The sequence below is a fragment of the Rhineura floridana genome, chromosome 16 (assembly GCF_030035675.1).
Source record: "Rhineura floridana isolate rRhiFlo1 chromosome 16, rRhiFlo1.hap2, whole genome shotgun sequence".
Lineage (NCBI taxonomy): Eukaryota > Metazoa > Chordata > Lepidosauria > Squamata > Rhineuridae > Rhineura > Rhineura floridana.
This window is the reverse complement of record NC_084495.1, coordinates 5,038,372-5,057,291: the sequence shown is the minus strand read 5'-3', so window position 1 is coordinate 5,057,291 and position 18,920 is coordinate 5,038,372. Positions and strand designations below refer to the sequence as shown.

General features: G+C 46.8%; 1 protein-coding gene across 1 annotated transcript; it reads left to right on the top strand.

The window, feature by feature from the left end:
- The first annotated feature begins 5,503 nt into the window (after nucleotides 1–5,503).
- LOC133371501 (transforming growth factor beta activator LRRC32-like) lies at nucleotides 5,504–17,320 on the top strand. Its single transcript, XM_061599034.1, has 2 exons — nucleotides 5,504–5,617; nucleotides 12,126–17,320. Exons 1-2 carry the CDS (start codon nucleotides 5,504–5,506, stop codon nucleotides 14,124–14,126), a joined length of 2,115 nt encoding a protein of 704 aa, XP_061455018.1. The 3' UTR covers nucleotides 14,127–17,320.
- The last annotated feature ends 1,600 nt before the right edge of the window (nucleotides 17,321–18,920 follow it).

Sequence of the window (18,920 nt, the reverse complement as noted above, 5' to 3'; positions counted from 1 at the left end):
AGAAGGCCCCGAAGGAATGTTTCAATGCTATAGTCTACAGTGATGTAATTACAATTGCATTGTTTTATTTGCATGATTTAATTTAAGCCCAATCTCGCTTCTAGTATTTTTAGGAAAGACCCCGCCTCCTGCCCTCTTCCCTGGCTGCTGAAGCTGAGGAGCAGGCACTGCCCAACTTCTTGCAGTGTTAAGGACTAGAATGTTGCTTTCTTAAAAAAGAAAGAAAAGTAAGTAGTGCAGAAATTTATACGGCACTGGCGGAGACCCCTTCCACCCCCCCACCATTGCCCCATTTCAGTTTGCAAAGCACTCTCTACAGAAGCCTCCCAGTTCTCCTACATTTCACCTGTCATGGGACCCCCCACCTTTTCCAAAGGTGCTGTTGCTGCCAGCACCCCCCTCACACATGCAGGACACTCGCTGCTGCCTCTGGGAGGAAGTCGCCTTACTTGGGGCTAGAGATGGGTGGGAATTTCGATTCAGTTTGCATTTCAAGCAGAATTTATCAAATTCGCACTTTCCGAAACAATATGAGAACCAAAACACAGCCATGCCTCAAAATTCGCATTTATTAGGATTTTGGGATGTGGTTCGGCAACTAAAGAACATTGACAAAAATGCACATATTAGGGGAAAGTGTGCATAAAAATGAATGCATCAGTGAAAATAACATGCAAAAAGGCATGATGTGGTGAGAAATGGCTTGGAAAAATGTGTACCTTTGTCAAAATTGCCTACAAAAATGTCTATTTGGAGAAACTTGCACTAAAATGGAGAATTTTCATGAGGATTTTTTTTTTAAAACCGCAGATTACTGCAGACATGCAGAGGACTGAATTTAACGTTAGAAAAGTGAGAAACTGCGAGAACTGATGGACAGATCTTTCCATCCCTACCTGGGGCTCAGCCCTGCGCAGCTGGGTTTGCCCTCCTCCAAATTAGCTGGGGGTGGGGGGTGGGGCACCGCTGCTCTTTGACTGAAGGATGGGACGTTCAGTGCACGAGCTGCGTGCTCAAAGTGGCACTTTCCAAGGAGCGCTGCCAGGCTGGCTTGGGGAAAGTTGGTACTCTCTGAGCAATCCACATACGCAGAGGAAAGAGAATGCATACACTTGGCAGCCCCCCCCCCCCCGAGCAACGGATCACGCAAAAAGGCCAGGAGCCTGGTGAAGGGCTCCGGCTTCTGATGTGCCCATCAGTTAAAAAGGACGGCAAGAACCGCCACCCTCGGGCTGCCTGGGGCTATCCCTCGCTGAGCTCAAAGGGCTGCATTCTGGGTCCACAGCTGTAGGATTGTGCTGTGAGGCTGTTTCCCCAGGAAGCTCGCTCACCCCACCCCAGCAAGTCAGAAACACAGGCAAGGAACAGACTCTTGGAGCCCTTTGCCTTGATCTCTTTGGTCAAAACAAAACCTCATTTACATATAAAGAGTTAATGCAAACAACAAACTGGGCTCAGTCAGTGTCGTGGGGGGGGTCATCTCACCCAGCAGGTAGCTCAGATCCGTCTGCTTTTTTGTGGGGGCATGTTTGGTGCAAGGCAGTTTAGATTTCCTGTCCGATTCCTAAAGCAACCTTTTCCATCCCCACGAATTGGAGGGTTCTTGATGGGAAGTATCCCTGTGGGGTGTGCATGACTCCTTTCAGTTGTTCCGTAACCACCCTCCATTGCCATTTGTTTCAAACTGGTCAGGCATCCAGGGCTTGGCCCTGCCAAGTGCAATGACCATTTTTTTCACGCTTCCCCAAAAATCTCAAAGCCACACTCTTTTCTTTCTCACACCTCCTTCCATAATCCATTTGAATTTAGAGAGGCTCCTGGAAACATTTCTGTCAATCTCCTGTTCTCTGGCCAATCTGCTCTCTGCATCACTCAGCCCATCTTAATCCAAAACAGGGTTAATTTGATGACACTCGTGTAAAAATAACATTATATAAAATGGAAGTGGGAGCTAACTTTGCTCTTTCACCACAATAGGTCTTATACTAAGCTTATTTAGGAAAATGTGCCATTACACATGTGCAGAGTGCTGCTGTCTCAGCCTCAGTTTTTTAAAAAATCAATTACTCGCTGTACATCTATGGACAGAGGAAGAGCTCCATATAAGGCCCAAGTATGATTTCCAGATAAGATTGACTCCATGCCTCTTAGTTAGAAACTAGGCCATGTTAGAAACTTAGTTAGAAACTAGGCCATGCCACATGGCAGACTTTTTTGAATTCATGTCTTGCACAGCCATTGCCAAAACACTAAAGACACACAAACTTTTAAAATGTGAGGAACGCTCACTTATTATTTATTATTTTATTACATTTTTAAACCACCCTATAGCGATAAGCTCCCAGGGCGGTGTAGCATAAAAACTTCCATGTGCAGGCGGTTTTCCTCCCACAAAAAATCAATTTAACTTTTCATTATCAAAAACACTTTTTCCTCTAAATTAGAATGAAGTATTCCAACCAGTAGACAAAAAATGATTGTTTCATTTGAGCCAGGGCACCATCAAAGCATAGCAGAACATACAGGGCCGGCGCCACGCATGCCTGCACCTTTGGGCACCAGCCTGCCCCAGGCCTGTGGTGACATAGCTCAGTCCCTCCATACAAGTGGTGTGGGGCTAATAAACCCACCTACCTTTATTGTCCCTGCAAGCGACGTGTGCTATGCAACCAAGAAGGCAGCAGGGGCGTTAGCCCCTTAGGGAAGCCTCTGGCGCCATCTTGGTTGATGGCAGGGGTGTGTGCTGCATTCACCGGGGTGAGAGAAGTAGGTGGGGCATGTGTGTGGGCTTACTGAATCCTGCACTGACTGTATGGGGGGGAGGTGCCTGGGATTGCAGAATGGGAGCACTACCCTTCCACCCTAAGGAGGGGCCCCTCTGGGCCACAGGGGCCCTCAATCAGGGCCGTCCCCTGGCTCCGGCCCTGAAAACATACTTGAAATCTATGGCTCAGTCTTGAAAACGTGAAGCAATACTTTCTACTCATGTGCAGAGTGCTTTACACCAAAATAATCACAATCATTTATTTATTTTATTCGATGTGTTAGCCATCCATCTGTCTGGAAACCCAGCCACTCTGAGTGACGTACAAAATAAAGGGATGTAAACATCAAACAAAAGTATATAAACATCAAAAAACAAGGAATAAAAATGAACAACCAAGTAGAAGCTATCCCCCAAGCCACACAGCCCAACCCAAAGATCAGAAAGTCCTCCTAAAGAAGCTGCGTTTGAAGGCTGGAGGGTGGGGCAAGGCAGGTGGAAGCGGCCTCCCCTGATGGCAACAGAGTCTCTCTCCCCTCATATCTGAGGTTAGGGAGAGTTGTCTTCCTGGTTTGGGAAAGAATGTGGAGTCAAATCAAGGTAATATCCATACAGACAGATCTAAGTCTGTTGCAATGCAGCTTCAGGCCTGGATATGGAACAGAGGTGGCTTTGGCCACCTTGGTGGACAACCTACGCTGGGAATTGGATGGGGAGCATGGATCCCTGTTGGTTCTGCTGGACCACTCGGTAGCTTCTGATACCATCGACCATGGGATCCTCCTGGGCCACCTTGCTGGGATGGGACATAGGGGCACTGTTTTACAGTGGCCCTGTTCCTTTCTGGAGAGCTGAACCCAGAAGGTGGCGCTGGGGGATTCCTGTACGACTCCTTGAGCGTTAGCCTGTGGAGTCCCTCAGGGTTCCTTTCTACCCCCCATGCTATTTAACATATTCATGAAATTGTCTGGAGCTATGGGGTCTGGCGCCACCAGTATGCTGATGATATCCAACACCATTTCTCCTTCCCACCTAAATCCAAGGAAGCTGTTTCGGTTTCTAAACCGGTGTCTGTCATCAGTAGTGGGTTGGATAAGGGCAACCAAATTGAAGCTTAATCCAGACAAGACAGAGGTACTCCTGGTCAGTCAAAAGGCAGATAAGGGAATAGAGATTCAACCTGGTTTGGACAGGGTTACGCTCCCCCTGAAGACACAGATTCACAGTTTGGATGTACTCCTGGATTCAGCCCTGAGTCTGAATGCTCAGGTATCAGCAGTGGCCAGGAATGCACTGGCACAGTTAAAACTAGTGTGCCAATTGCACCCTTTCCTGGAGATATCTGATCTGGCCATGGTGACACGTGCCTTTGGATTACTGTAATGCGCTCTACATGGGGTTGCCTTTGAATAGTGTTCAGAAACTTCAGCTGGTCCAAAGAGCTGCGGCTGGATTGTTAACTGGGTGCAATGGCTCCCTTGTCGCAACATCCCCGCTGGCTGCTGGTCTGTCTCCAAGCACAGTTCAAAGGGCTGGTTAGGACCTATCAAGCCCTATACGGCTTGGTTCCAGGCTACCTGAAGGGCCGTATCTTCCCATATTTATTTATTTATTTATTTACTTATTTTTATAAATATTTTTATAAATATATGAACTTGTTCAAGGTGTAAGATCTTTGGGGGAGGCCATTTTCTCTGTCCCACCACCCTCACAGGCACGTCTGGTGGGACCACAGGAAAGAGCCTTCTCGGTGGCTGCCCCAAGGCTCTGCAACTCCCTTCTTGGGGGAGGTTAGACTGGCTCCCTCCTTGCTGGCCTTCCGCTGGCAGGTGAAAACTTTCCTATTCTGACGGGCTTTGGGGAACTGCCTGTAAGGGTTTTTCATAGTGTGCTGTTCTACTTATCTTTGGGCTTTTTAAATGGATATGCTTTAAATGGTTTTAATTCTGTAGATAGTTTTAATTATATTTGCACAGAACTTTTTGTACGTTTTTACCCTGTATTTGTTTTAATTTTGGTAAGCCACCTTGAGACCCAGTTTTTGGGGAAAGGAGGGATAAAAATGAATAAAATAATCAATTAATAATAAAAAAATAGAGCCCCAACTTTTCATTTTAGAAATTCACTGACAAAACTAGCAAAAAAGCATGCAAGAATTAAGAACAGCAGCATTTTCCTCCATTGTACATTCAGGATACTTTGAATTTAAGGGAGGGGAGAGATCCACACACTTTCTGGAACTGCACGTGGCTCTGATCAAACTGTCCCACGTGGCTACTGCTACAATGAACCATATGAGGCAATCCCCAATTTTGTGTCAAGAAAAGCTGGATTCTGGAAGGGGAACAAACCCTCATTCTGTGGTGTGCTTCTAGGTGCTCTACAAGTGGTGCAAATCGCTCTGGAGGCCAGTGTGCTTTCCAGCTGGAGATTCCCTGAGAAAACCATTGGGCTTCCCTCTTTTGAAAGACCTCTTTCCCTTTTGGTCTGGAAGGCTCACCTGGAGGTTCCTGGTTTCATGCCTCTGGGCTTCTCTGGCCAGTTTTGCTTTCCCTTCTGCACTCTCCTGGCTTCTATTTTGCCTGTCCTGCTTCTGTGGCTGGGAAGCACACAGCACTAGTTATCTTCTCTCCGCAGACTCCTGGGCCTATTTATGTGCAAGCCTTTTCCTTCCTTTGCCTGTGGTCAGGCTGAAGGGTGTCTGGAGGCAGGGCTGCTGGAGGCTGGCTTTCTCCGGCCATGGCTTTTCTTTATGGGTGCTTCATCCTCTGGCCGCTGCTGCTGCCGCTGCCAGTCCTCCTGAGCGCGCAGCCTGACTGGGAGGAGACCCCAAAGCCTCTGCCATGCCAGAAGGTAAGATGACGACACTCCTGTGGTAAAACAGCTGACTAGAACCAAGCCAGCTAAGCCTGATCAAGGATCTCCACTGAGATCCATTGCTTAGAAATGGTTGGGATTCTGAAGCCTCCCTCGCCACAAAGTCAGACAGAGGGAGGAAAAAAATAACCCTTTCCAGTCTTGCATCCCTCCTTCCTTAACTAACCTATAAAACTGTGTGTGTGGGGGGGATATCTTGTTTTTCTCCATAGCCCATCAGCCCCGGTCAGTGGTCAGGGATGGTGGATGCGGCAGTCCAACAACTTCAAAAGGGCCCCAGATTTCCTTTCCCTGCTATGAAGCCAATCCAAGCTGGAGCTCCACAAGGTCTTCAGAGTCCTGCTGATGTGTACTGATGGAGCCCTGCCTAGGAGAGGGGAGGTGGCTCACTTGACGCCTGAGCCAGCGGCTGAGTCCCGCAGGGTTGTTGCTTGAGAGCTGGAGAGGGAAGACGGTAGGCTGAGCTTGGGAAGGGAAAGCTGAACACAGGCTGAGGGCAAACTCCCATTGCATGCTGCTGTGTTCTGCCCTGGGCCGGGAATCTGTGGTCCTTCCAGTGACTCCAGCCAGCAGGGCTAATGGTCAGGGCTGATGGGCATTGTAGCCACAGGTTCCCCAGGTCTACCCTAACCCATTTGACACACACACACACACCCTGGAAAAATATCACCTATGGAAACAATTCCCATTTGTTACCGGGCCAAGTTCAAGGTTCTAGTCTTGGTGTACAAAGACGGATACAGCTTGGGACCAGGATATCTGAAAGACCGATTTATCCCTTATATACCCAGTCGATCACTGCACTCTTGCTCTGTCATACAAAGGGATGCTGTAGGCTTTGGCACAGAGCTTAGTAGTAGAGGGAGGATGCTTGCTGAGTGAAGCAATTGGCTGTTTTTGTGTGTTGAGCACCTACTTTAGGAGCTTCCCTCCCACCAGACTCCCACTGGCTGCCCATTTGCTACCGGGCCAAGTTCAAGGTTCTAGTTTTGGTGTACAAAGCCCTAACCAGCTTGGGACCAGGATACCTGAAAGACCGTCTTACCCCTTATATACCCAGTCGATCACTGCGCTCTGCAGGTGAGGGCCTCCTGCAGATACCATCTTATCAGGAGGTCCGTTTTGCACAACATAGGAAACGGACCTTTTGTGTGGCGGCACTTGGCCTGCGGAATTCCCTCCCCTTAAATATTAGACGGGCGCCATCTCTGTTATCTTTTTGGTGCCTACTGAAGACCTTCCTCTTTCAACAAGCCTTTTGAGACCTTATCCCAGTCTGTGTCTGTGTTGGAATTGCTTTTTAATATGTTCTTAACCCTTCTTTTTAAAAATGTTTTTAATCTTAGAAGGTATTTTGAAAGCTTTTTTTAAAGAAGCATTTTTAAAGATGTTTTAATATGTTTTAAAGCTTGTTTTTATGATGTTTTAAAGTGTTTTTAGTGCTTTTGTTTGCCGCCCTGGGCTCCTCCTGGGAGGAAGGTCGGGATATAAATCAAGCGGATGAGGGGGTAATGACATAATAAGAGACTGAGGGCATAACATGGAGGCACACAACCTCTTATACTAGGAAGGCTAGAGCTAGTTGGGGCCAACTCCCTGTGGGCTACACTGGGCAGGTGGACAGGGCCACCCACCCGCCAATCCCCTGACATCATCTGATTTCAGATGAATCCAAGCCCAACCTGGCAGCATGGCTTGCATTTGGAGTTATATTTAAATGGCGCTGAGTTCAAGCCACATGTGGAAGGGAACAATCAAGAGGGCACTGATTGTCCCAATGTTGTCGCAGCTTTACCTGTACCACACCTGACCTCAGGGGCCTATAGGTAGAGACACACTCCCTCTTCTGCTGGTTCCAGTCGCCACCTCTGTCTTCTGAAAATGGAGGCACATGACGCTTGTCAAGCCACACCCTTTTTTACTGTAAAATCTGGTGGGAGCCGCTTGAGTGTGTTTCTTTTAAAAGAATTCACTTCAAAGAGATTTTGCAGCTGATCGGCAGATCAACCCATTGCCCCTCCAGGTATGGCCAATGGAAATGCTTTGCTGCAGGCGACTAGTGTGCTCACAGCCCAATTTCACTCCAAAATGCTGTTTAACACAGTATTAGGAGTTCAGCTGGAGTGTGTGCTGCAGATCAGGAAAGGCGCCACCAGGGCCAAGAGGGTGCTGGTGTGGTTGACAGACAGAGTAAAAGAAGTTATTAGAGGTTAAGAAGGCTTCCTTCAAAAAATGGAAGTGTAAATTTCATGCTAGAGATCATTAAGGAAGTTATGGAAAATAAAACTGCTTATATCATAATGCCACCTTACAAATCTATGGTGTGACCACATTTGGATTACTGTGTACTGTTCTGGTTGCCTCGGCTCAAAATGGGTATTGTAGAGCTGGAAAAGGTTCAGAAAAGGGCAACTAGAATGAGCATGGGGATAGAGTAGCTCCCCACGAGGAAAGATTGCAGCATTTGGGGCTTTTTACTTTAGAGAAAAGGCGAATAATAGAAGTGTATAAAATTATGCATGGCATGGCAAAAGTGGCTAGAGAAAAGTTTTTCTCCCTCTCTTATAACGCTCATGGACATCCAATGAAGCTGAATGTTGGAAGTTTCAGGACAGGCAAAAGAAAGTATTTCTTCATGCAACACAAAGTTAAACTATGGACTTCGCTCCCGCAAGAGGTCATGACAGCCGCCAACTTTGATCTAAAAGAGGATTAGACACATTCATGGAAGAAAGGGCTATCAGTGGCTACTAGCCATGATGGCTGTGCTCTGCCTCCATAGTCAGAGACAGTATGCTTCTGAAGACCAGTTGCTGGAAACCGCAGGAGGGAAGAGTTGCTTTTGCACTCAGGTCCGGCTTGTGGGTCTCTTCCCACTGGGACACCTGGTCAGCCACTGTGAGAATGGTGCTGCACTAAGTGGGCCACTGCCCTGATGCAGCAGGCTCTTGTGTTCCTAGGGAGAAAGACGATGGGTCAAGGGATGTATTTTTGAGGAGTCAGTGTCATTTTGAATGCAGTAGGGGAGGAACTGGAGAAGAGACGGGGGGGTGGTATGTGGTGGGGAGTGTCGGAGAGTCTTAATGCTGCGCTACGGAACGGAGACTTTTGAGCGAGCGTGTGTGTGTGTGTTTGAATCTGCTAAGATTCTACCTTCCCTGCAAATTAGTCAGACAGAGACTTTAAGCTTTAAAATAAGAAAGAAATACTTTATTCTGGAAGTACATGCTTGATAGGAAAGAGTCCTTACATCTAGCTAACTAGTTATGCTGGAGAGCCAAATACTGTGCCCAGTGCTAGCCCTCATGCTGGTGGAGAGGGAGAGACAAAGGAAAGATGTTTGCTCCCCTCTTGAGAAAGAAGACTGTAGGAAGGCAGGAAGGAACTGAGATCAACATTCCTTGCATATCAGTAAAGCAGGAAGGAAGAGACAGCAGGAGATCAAAGGACAGGTGTAGCTTAGCAACCAAGAGGTCTCCTCTCTAGCTATGCCTTTAGCCCCATGCAGCCCCAACCCACAAGTTGGAGTTGAACCTCATACATTCCAACACAGATATGGTCACAGCTGGGCCACCAGCCAAAGGTGATGGAACGCACTCCTTGCCACCGAGGCCACTTGAGCCTCAAGGGACAGTAATAGATCCAGAAATACCCCCAAGCTATGCACCTGCTCCTTCAGAGCAAGTGTCGCCCACCAAATGGTCCAGGGAAGCACCAGCTAACAGTGCCAAAGTCTTGTCTGGATTGAGCTTCCGTTTATTGGCTCTCATCCAGTCCATGACCGAGGCAAGACATCTGTCTAGCACATCCACCACCACAGCTGGAGATGTAAAGGAGAGAGTTGTGTGTTGTCAGAATATCTATCGCAGTGGGTGGAAAGCACTGCCAAAGAGGAAGGAAATGGAGAATGGAGTAAGGCATTTTGTAAAGGCTGAGCATGCCTGGGAATGAGAAGAACCCTAACCTTGAAAGGGGGAAAGGGATTCACCAGGTGGTTCTGAATATAGGAGGCACATTGAGACTTGGAAGGCACTGGAGACCCACAAAGAAGTAAAATAGAAATCTTCCCAGGTGACAAACTTCTATTAATGTGATGTAGACATACAGGGAAGGTGATCGAGAGGGTTGTGGTGCAGCAATTGCAAGTACTCTTGGATGAAACAGATTATCTCGACCCATTTCAATCTGGGTTCAGGCCTGGTTATGAGACTGAATTGGCCTTGGTCACCCTCATGGATGACCTTTATTGGGAGAAGGACGGGGGAGTGTGACCCTGTTATTGTTACTTCATCTCTGAGTGGCCCTGGTATCCTCCTGAACTGACTTGGTGAGATCTTATCAGATGGGTTTTACAATGGTTCCAATCCTATCTCTGGGGTTGATTTCAGAGAACAGCATTGGTTGATTGCCTTTCACCCTCCTGGTAGTTGTGCTGTGGGGTGCCACAGGGTACTATTTTGTCCCCCATGCTGTTTAACATCTATATGAAGCCATTGAGAGGGGTCATCAGGAGATTTGGGGCGAGTGTCAGCAGTACGCTGACGATACCCAACTCTGTTTCTCTGTAACATCTTAATCGAGAGAGTCCACGCAAGCCTTGGACCAGTGCCTGGACTTGGTGGTGCGGTGGATGCAGGCCAGTAAACTGAATCTGAATCCTAGCAAGATAGAGATGCTGTGTGTTGGTGGTTCCCGAGACTGCATAATTGGTCAATTGCCTGCTTTGGATGGGCTCATACTCCCTCTGAAAGAGCAGGTCTGTAGTCTGGGGGTGCTCCTGGATCCATCTTTGTTGCTAGAGGCCCAGGTGACCTCAGTGGCTAGTAGTGCCTTTTGCCAGCTTCAGCTGTGGCCATTTCTGGATAGCCTCACCACTGTTATCTATGGACTGGTAACCTCCAGGCTGGATTACTATAATGCATACTATGTGGGGCTACCCTTGAAGTTGGTCTGGAAGCTGCAGCTGATGCAAAATGCGGTGGCCTGACTGCTCACTGAGGCATGGTATTGCCAACATGTTATCCCGCTGCTGAAAGAATTGCACCAGCTGCTCATTTGCTACCAGGCCAAGTTCAAGCTTCTGGTTTTGGTGTACAAAGCCCTGTACAGCTTGGGACCAGGATAGCTGAAAGATCATGTTATATACCCAGTCAATCACTGTACTCTGCAGGTGAAGGCCTCCTACAGATATGATCTTACCAGCAGGTCCGTTCTGCACAACATACGAAACGGACCTTGAGTGTAGTGGTGCCTACCCTTTGGAATGCCCTCCCTTTAAATATTAGACAGGCGCCATCTCTGTTATCTTTTCAGTGCTTATTGAAGACCTTCCTCTTTCAACAAGCCTTTTAAGCAGAGACCTTATCCCAGTCTGCGTCTGTGTTGGAATTGCTTTTTTAGATTTTTTTTTAATTAAATATATTTTAAATATGATTTGTTTTTAAAGATATTTTATAGATGTTTTTAGTGCTTTATCACCTGTTTGTCATCCTGGGCTCCTTTTGGAAGGAAGTGCAAGACATAAATTTAATAAATGAATGTATGCATTCGCTTTAGCATTGAACCCCCATTTCTCACTGATAAGGGCTTGAGGCGAGGCTTACTCCACATCGTATTCCACTCCCCCTCCAAAATCAGAGATCTAAGACCAGTCTCCCATACCAATCTCAGGCCTCTCATAACTCTGTCTTGCTTGCCAATGTTGTAAGTTGCTGCTCCTACACTTCTAGGCCCTCCAAAACTCGCCAAACACTTTTTTGCAAACAAGGTAAGCGAACATGGGACCCCTGAGTTCCAAGGAGAGATCTACATTGTAAATGTTCATAAACTTTCTTGTGAGGGCAGTGTGCCCTGAAAGGCAGGGTGGAGATATTTGAAAACACACATTTATTATTATTATTATTATTATTATTATTATTATTATTTATTAATGTATTAGTCGCTTGATACCCAAAGGTCCCCAAGCGACTTATAATGTTAAAACAAAACAAAACAGTCTGTAAAAACATAACAATAAGCAACAACAAAACAATAGCAATACCACCCCCACACAACTACAGGAACCCCATTAAAAAAAACCCTAATTTTACATGTCAGGATGATCATCCCTATCATGCTTTTACACTTGGGGGGGGGCACAACCTGGTTGAGCACTTTTGGAGGCCAACTGTAGCCTGATTAGTTGGGTCCTTCAAGGTACTTCTTTATGGTCTCAATGCGACCGTGGCCCATAACTCTGTGTTTCCTGCTCACCCAAGAGGGTCATGAGGTAAGTGCGGGCTGGGTTGAAACCTGGTAACCTGAAGACTTGACAGTGCCCAGCTATGTTCTTGAGTCATGTGAATTCCTCCCAAAGTCTTGTGGTTTCTTGGGGACCAGAGGAAGGTAGAGGCCCTCATGACTGAGGATTTTGAACAGCTGCAAAGTCTGACTGACTCTCCCCTTGTTATTCTGTCCCTCTCCCACCCTCTCCGTTTCTCTGCAGATCTCGCTTTACATATCCTGCAAAGGCCGAGGCTTCTCCACTTTTCCACAGGGACTTGGCTATGGAATTAAGCGGATTGATGTCTCTCATAATGCCATCTTAAACCTGACAGAGAGTGACACAGCCACTCTAGAGCACTTGGAGCAGCTGGACCTGGGCTCAAACCGCCTGCAGTGGGTGTCAGAGAGAGCCCTGAAGCACCTTGTCCGCCTTCACTCTCTGATCCTAGCCACAAACCATCTCCATCGGGACTACAACTCCAATGCAAAAGCTTTCCTGGCGCTGGTGAGTTTGGTAGCCCTTGACCTCTCGGCAAACAACTTAGACAATGACATGGTGGCTTTGTACCTTCACAGCCTCCCCTCTTTAGAGCGGCTGGACCTCTCCAGGAACCACGTGACTCGACTGTCAGAGAGCATCTTCCAAGGCATGCCAAAGCTAAGGGAGATCAACATGAAAAGCAATTACATTGCAGAGATTGAGGAAGGAGCTTTTACCCTGCTGAGCGGCTTGGAGGTGCTGAACTTGGCCATGAATTCCCTTCCCTGCATCTCAGGCTTCAGCCTAACCCAGCTGCGCATTTTAAACCTCAGCTACAACATGCTGGAGTTCTTTGAGGTAGCAGAAGGAGGGCTGGCTAGTGGGGAGGCTCCCTACCAGCTGCAGGCCTTGGACCTCAGTCACAACCGGCTGGTTCTCCTCCCGCTGCTCCCCAGAAGAAACCAGCTGGGGCATCTCAACGTCTCACACAACACCATTGCCCTCTTGGCAGCCAGCTCCACCAGGACAGAGTTATATTCACCTGGTCATTACAGGCGGCCCTGGGACATGTCCAGTGCCAATCTTCGCTTGAGAAAGGTAACCGACTTGGATCTGAGCAACAACCATCTGGAATCATTTCCAGTCAGATTCCTTTACAGCTTGAATTCTCTCCAGTCTCTTAGCATGGGTATGAACTGCCTTCAGGACATCACTGTAGAACTGCCCACTAATTGCAGTTTTCAGAGCCCTGATGCCAACAGAAGACAGCCTGGGGTTGGGGTTAGGCAGGACCTCATCTCGCTGTCAGTGAGGAAGCTGGATCTCCAAGGAAATGCCATACATTACTTGCCACAATGTTTTTTTGACATTATGCCTGATCTGGAGGCAGTGGACATGAGTCTCAACAACATCCAGCTCTGTAGGGCATGGAATGTCTCCAAGAGAGAACGCCCTTCAGCTGAAAGAGAGAACTGCACAAGCTTCCAGCGCATCCCCCGGCTCAGGCACCTCAGCTTGCGTGGGAACAACCTTGGCACAGTGCACAGCCATCAGTTCAGTCACACCCCTTTGTCTTCTCTGGACCTGTCGGAGAACAAGGGCTTGTCCATGCCAGGAGCTGCTTTGGAGGGTCTGGAATCTTCTTTGCAGGAGCTCTCTTTAAGAGGAAGCCAGATGAAGATCTCTGGCCTGAACTTCCCTTGCCTTGGGGTGCTGAAAAGACTGGACTTGTCAGAAAACAAGCTGAGCCTTTTGCCTCGCAGCCTGCATTGTGCTCCACTGGAGAAGCTGAACATCCGAGCAAACCGCCTGCCGAGCTTAGAGGAAGCTACAGTCATGCACCTGGCAAGGAGTCTCCAGTCCATGTCTGTGGCAGGGAATCCCTTCAGCTGCTGTGAGCTGCAATGGCTAGATGTCCTAGGTGCCTCGGCTATCACTGTGCCAGATTTGGACGAAACCCTGTGTTATTACCGTGACAGGGGCAAAAACTTTACAGCTCGGATCAGCGACAAAGATGCTGTGCACCTTTGCCCTCCTGAGGCACCCAGGGCCTCGCTGGCTGTGCTGATGGCTTGTCTTTGCTCGCTTTGTCTTCCCTGTAGCATCTGTTACTTTGTGAAAAAGGGCAAGAAGCACATGCCGCTCTACTTGGGATTCCTGAGCAACAAGGTGGACCCCGCTCCGTATCTGAGCAAGGAGACAAGTGGACAGACCGCAACAGACAACATCACAAAAGTCTAGGAAAAGGAAGAGGGTAGGATTTCTCTTTAAATAGCCACCCTTCCCGAGGGGGGGATGCGGGCAACACAGTGGCTTGTAAATGGCCTGCAGAATTTCTGCTGCTGCTTCTGTTGCTGCTGGGGTGGGCAAATACTACTACTACTAAATCTAGCACCTAGGAAACGATCAGACATTAGTGTACCTAGCTCAGTATTGTCTACACCAGCCTTTTTCAACCAGTGTGCCTCCAGATGTTGTTGGACCACAACTCCCATCAGCCTCAGCCAGCATTGCCAAAGGTCAGGAAGATGGGAGGTGGTCCAACAACTTCTGGAGGCACACTGGTTGGGAAAGGCTGGTCTACACTAACAGACAGTGGCTTTCCAGGGTTTCAGGCAGGGAATGCTCTCAGCCTTACCTGGAGATACAGCAAGGGACTGAACCCTGGGACCTTCTGCATGCAAAGATGCTCTGCTACGGAGCTATGGCCCTTCGCAGGGGGAAAAAAAAGTGCTCCGGCCTATTTGCCTGCAGTCTGGCAGGCTTCTTACCCAGGGCACCTTTGTTATGCCTGCAATTTTCAGATAACTTGTCCACAAAACACTAGGGAAGATTAAGTGCTTCCTTTTCCTTCTTTTTTATTCAATTTCCTTTTGTAAGCCAAAAAACGAAAACAAAACTATAATGACTGCCCTTGGGGGAAACCGCTGCAGCTCTCCTGCAGAAATTTGGAATACTGTGTACAGTTCTGGTCACCTCATCTCAAAAAAGGATATTATAGAGTTGGAAAAGGTTCAGAAGAGGGCAACCAGAATGATCAAGGGGATGGAGCGACTCCCTTATGAGGAAAGGTTGCAGCATTTGGCACTTTTTAGTTTAGAGAATGAACTTACAAGATCTGAACAGGGTGGTTCATGACAGATGCTCTTGGAGGTTGCTGATTCATAGGGTCGCCATAAGTTGTAATCGACTTGAAGGCACATAACAACAAAGTTTAGAGAAAAGGCGGGTCAGAGGAGAGATGACAGAAATGTATAAAATTATGCATGGCATTGAGAAAGCGGATAGAGAAAAGTTTTTCTCCCTCTCATAATCCTAGAACTCGTGGACATTCAAAGAAGCTGAATGTTGGAAGATTCAGGACAGACAAGAGGAAGTACTTCTTTACTCAGCGCATAGTTAAACTATGGAATTTGCTCCCACAAGATGCAGTAATGGCCACCAGCTTGGATGGCTTTAAAAGATTAGACAAATTCATGGAGGACAGGGCTATCAATGGCTACTAGCCATGATGGCTGTGCTCTGCCACCCTAGTCAGAGGCAGCATGCTTCTGAAAACCAGTTGCCGGAAGCCTCAGGAGGGGAGAGTGTTCTTGCACTCGGGTCCTGCTTGCGGGCTTCCCCCAGGCACCTGGTTGGCCACTGTGAGAACAGGATGCTGGACTAGATGGGCCACTGGCCTGATCCAGCAGGCTCTTCTTATGTTCTTAAATCTGTCAAGATGCATGCTCTCCAAAGGGGCAAGCTAGCCTGCAAATTTCATCCAAGACTACCCAAAAATAAAAGTTATAGGCAAACACATTTTAAAGTGTCCAAAACAAAAGTCCCTGGGCCTATTTGGCTGTAATTTGGCAGGTGTTCCTTTACCTTGGGGAGGCTACGATGCCTGAAAAGTTCATCCACTTCTGTAAAAAGTGATGGTGGTGGTGAGACTGAATGCAGTAGGACATAAATATTTGCTTTAAGCTACTGTATAATCTATGGTATATTCTACACAATTTGAGTTTTAGATGCTGTATATTGTACACTGCCAGTGTGATGTAATGATTAAGAATACTAGACCAGGACCAGGGAGTGCAGGAGGTCAAATATGAAGCTCACTTCAGGACCTTGGGCCCGTCACTCACTCTCAGCCTACCCTACAGCATAGGGTTGTTGTGATGATGCAGTGGGGAGAGGCAGACCTATGTATGCCACCTTGAGCTCCTTGAAGGAAAGATAGGATATAAATAAGTAGAATACACATTTTGGTTATTATTGGTGTGGGGGTACCATACCTGACAGTGTCTTGCGCCCAAGGAAGGTTTTGGGACAGATATCATCCAATGTCATCTCATAGAGGATACTGTCCTGGAGGTTGTAAAGTATGATTTGGCATGGCCTTGAGCTTATTGTGGGATGCACACCCTGAGTTCCTGCCTTGTTTTAGATGTCTTCTGAAAACCTTATTATTTAGACAGGCTGTCACAGTATGAATTTCTTTTTAAAAAATCTACCGATGCTTTATTGATGTTTTCAGTTATGGATACTTGTACTGATGTTGTTATGTTTGTATGTTGAACACTGCCTTGATATATCTAACAGACATAGACACAACAACCAATACTTATCAAAATAGTTGGAAATTACAGCCTGCTTGTCAGATCTCAACAGATGCTTGGAACTGGATTTGGCAAAATATCCCACAACAGGTAGTCACTATAAATTTGAAAGAAAATTTCTATAAATTTATTTTCTGATGGTATTTAACTCCCGCAAGGCTTAATTATATTTATAATAATGTTGGCAACATGTGCTGGAGATGTAAGACAATAAATGCAGATATAACCCACATTTTTTTGGTTTGTCCCCAAAATAATAATTAAAAAATTGGTGAGAAATAATACATGCAATTGAAATTATGACATGCTACAAGTTACCATTAGATCCTTTGGTTATGTTGTTTGGTTTTATAAAGGACTAAATGTTACCTCATGATATAGAAAAGGTATCTTTTAATAGCCACTTGAATGTTGATTGCTGTCAGTTGGAAGAAGACAAGAATGCTTACTGTGGGGAATTAGATGGTGTTACTTTCCATGTCTGGTCAATCTCACTACCATGGTGAGGGTCAGAGAGGGTGGGCAACAGAACAATCTTTTTGCAGAGAAATGGAGCATGTTTGTTATGAACTGGAGGAACATTGCTCTTCTCCCAGGCATTTTAGTATGTGTTAAAATTGTTTTTTAACTTTTTAAGAATTTAAAAATTTTAAAGTTGTTTTAAATTGTCTAAATATGTGGTTTATTGTATTTGATGTAGGACTGTCGTGAACCGCCCAGAGAGCTTCGGCTATGGGGCGGTATATACATTTAATAAAATAAATAAATAAATAAAAGGATGTATAACCTGGTACATTGCTGGGTTCATTGTGATATGTAGCGTTTCAGATATGTATGATGTATATGATTATGTGTATGATATATTATTATGTTATGACAATAAAATATTTTGTCTTCGGAATAACTGTTTCAATAAATAAATATTTGCCACTGTTATCTGCAGTTATTGTGCCTTCATGACTTTTGTACAAACATAATTTTGATTGGAAAAATTATTGTGGATTTCAAAGAAGACAGCCCTCCCCCCCCCTCGCACATCATGACAGAAGATTCCAGAGCTTACTTTGTGGGACACAGATACTGTAATTCTTTAAAAAGAATTTTGTTTGAGCTGTGTTTAAAACTTTCATATAAATAAGGAACTGGGAACTAGTCACCACCTTCAGCAAAAGAATAAAAAGGGAGCGAAGGGGCTGGAGATCTGGGGCATATTGCAAAAAAAGTGGGGCTCAGCATCCCCCCAGACCAGAAACAACACCCTATTTGTGGCATTTTCTTCTTCAGTGTTGTGCTTTTGAGTAAATGTAGATAATTCACAAGAACCTTCATGCACTTGCTATCTATGTGAGACTTCTGCAAATATCTCTCAATGACCAATTATATTGTTGTTATGTTGCTCGCATGGTAGGAGGAGAGAGGGGTGAATTCCCACTCTTTTCAAACTTCCTCCTCCTCCCGCCCCCATGGGGAACAGCAGCATTTACGTGTAAATACCTTTTGTTTAGCTTCGAGATAGGACAGAAAGAAGAAGTTGTATCACAGGAGCCGTGATGGTTATAGCAGGAAATGTTTCACCTTCCCCGCTAAGCCAAGTGAAGCTGCTCCAGACAGAGTTGCAGTCCTGGGTGCTGCATTAAGAGAAAGGGACAGCAAATGCAACTACCAGCTGAAATGCACAGGGAAATCCAACTGGGCCCTGTTAAAAAGGACTCACTGGGTGGGGCCTTCATTTTTATTTGTTTTCTTACATTTGTATCCCAACTTTTTCCATCATGGAACCAAAGGTGGCATATATATGACTCCAGGCACTGTCCAGACTACTGTCCTGGCTTCTTCAGAGCATTCTTGGTTTCCCAACCCACCCAGGTTGAGCAGACAGCTGCAGCTGCCTCTTTGGCAACTAAATTGCATCTGGAGAACTCCTTCACAGTAGTGCTGGCAGGCTTCAATATTCACGCTGAGGCTGCCTCAAATGGGCCAGCGCAGGACCTCGTGGCCTCTATGGCAACCAGGGGGCTTTCTCTGACCCTCATAGACCTGGTCTTTGCCAAGAGAGCGGACCATCCGCCCTCAGAGACTGATGCATTCGTGAACACTCTGAGGGATTTTCCGGCTGATATGGCCGGTGCGCCTGTTGAGACTCCTGGTTACGCTGTGCAGTGGTGAGATGTGTGGAGCCATTGGCACAATCACTCCCGAGTGCTGTCGCCATTACTTGGGCCACATATGCCACCTTGGTAAAACCAATGCTGGGCTAACTGTGACCAGTTCCTGTTCTGCAGGAGGGAAGAGGAGGAACCCTGTGTGGGTTGTCGCCACCCCCTCACTCCACTGGGCAGCAGGAAGAAGGCACTGAGAAGGGGTCACTTGAGTGGGCCAGACAATCCCTCCCTGGGCAGTCTGGGGTTGTGGTGAAGACCTCCTGGGCCTGCAG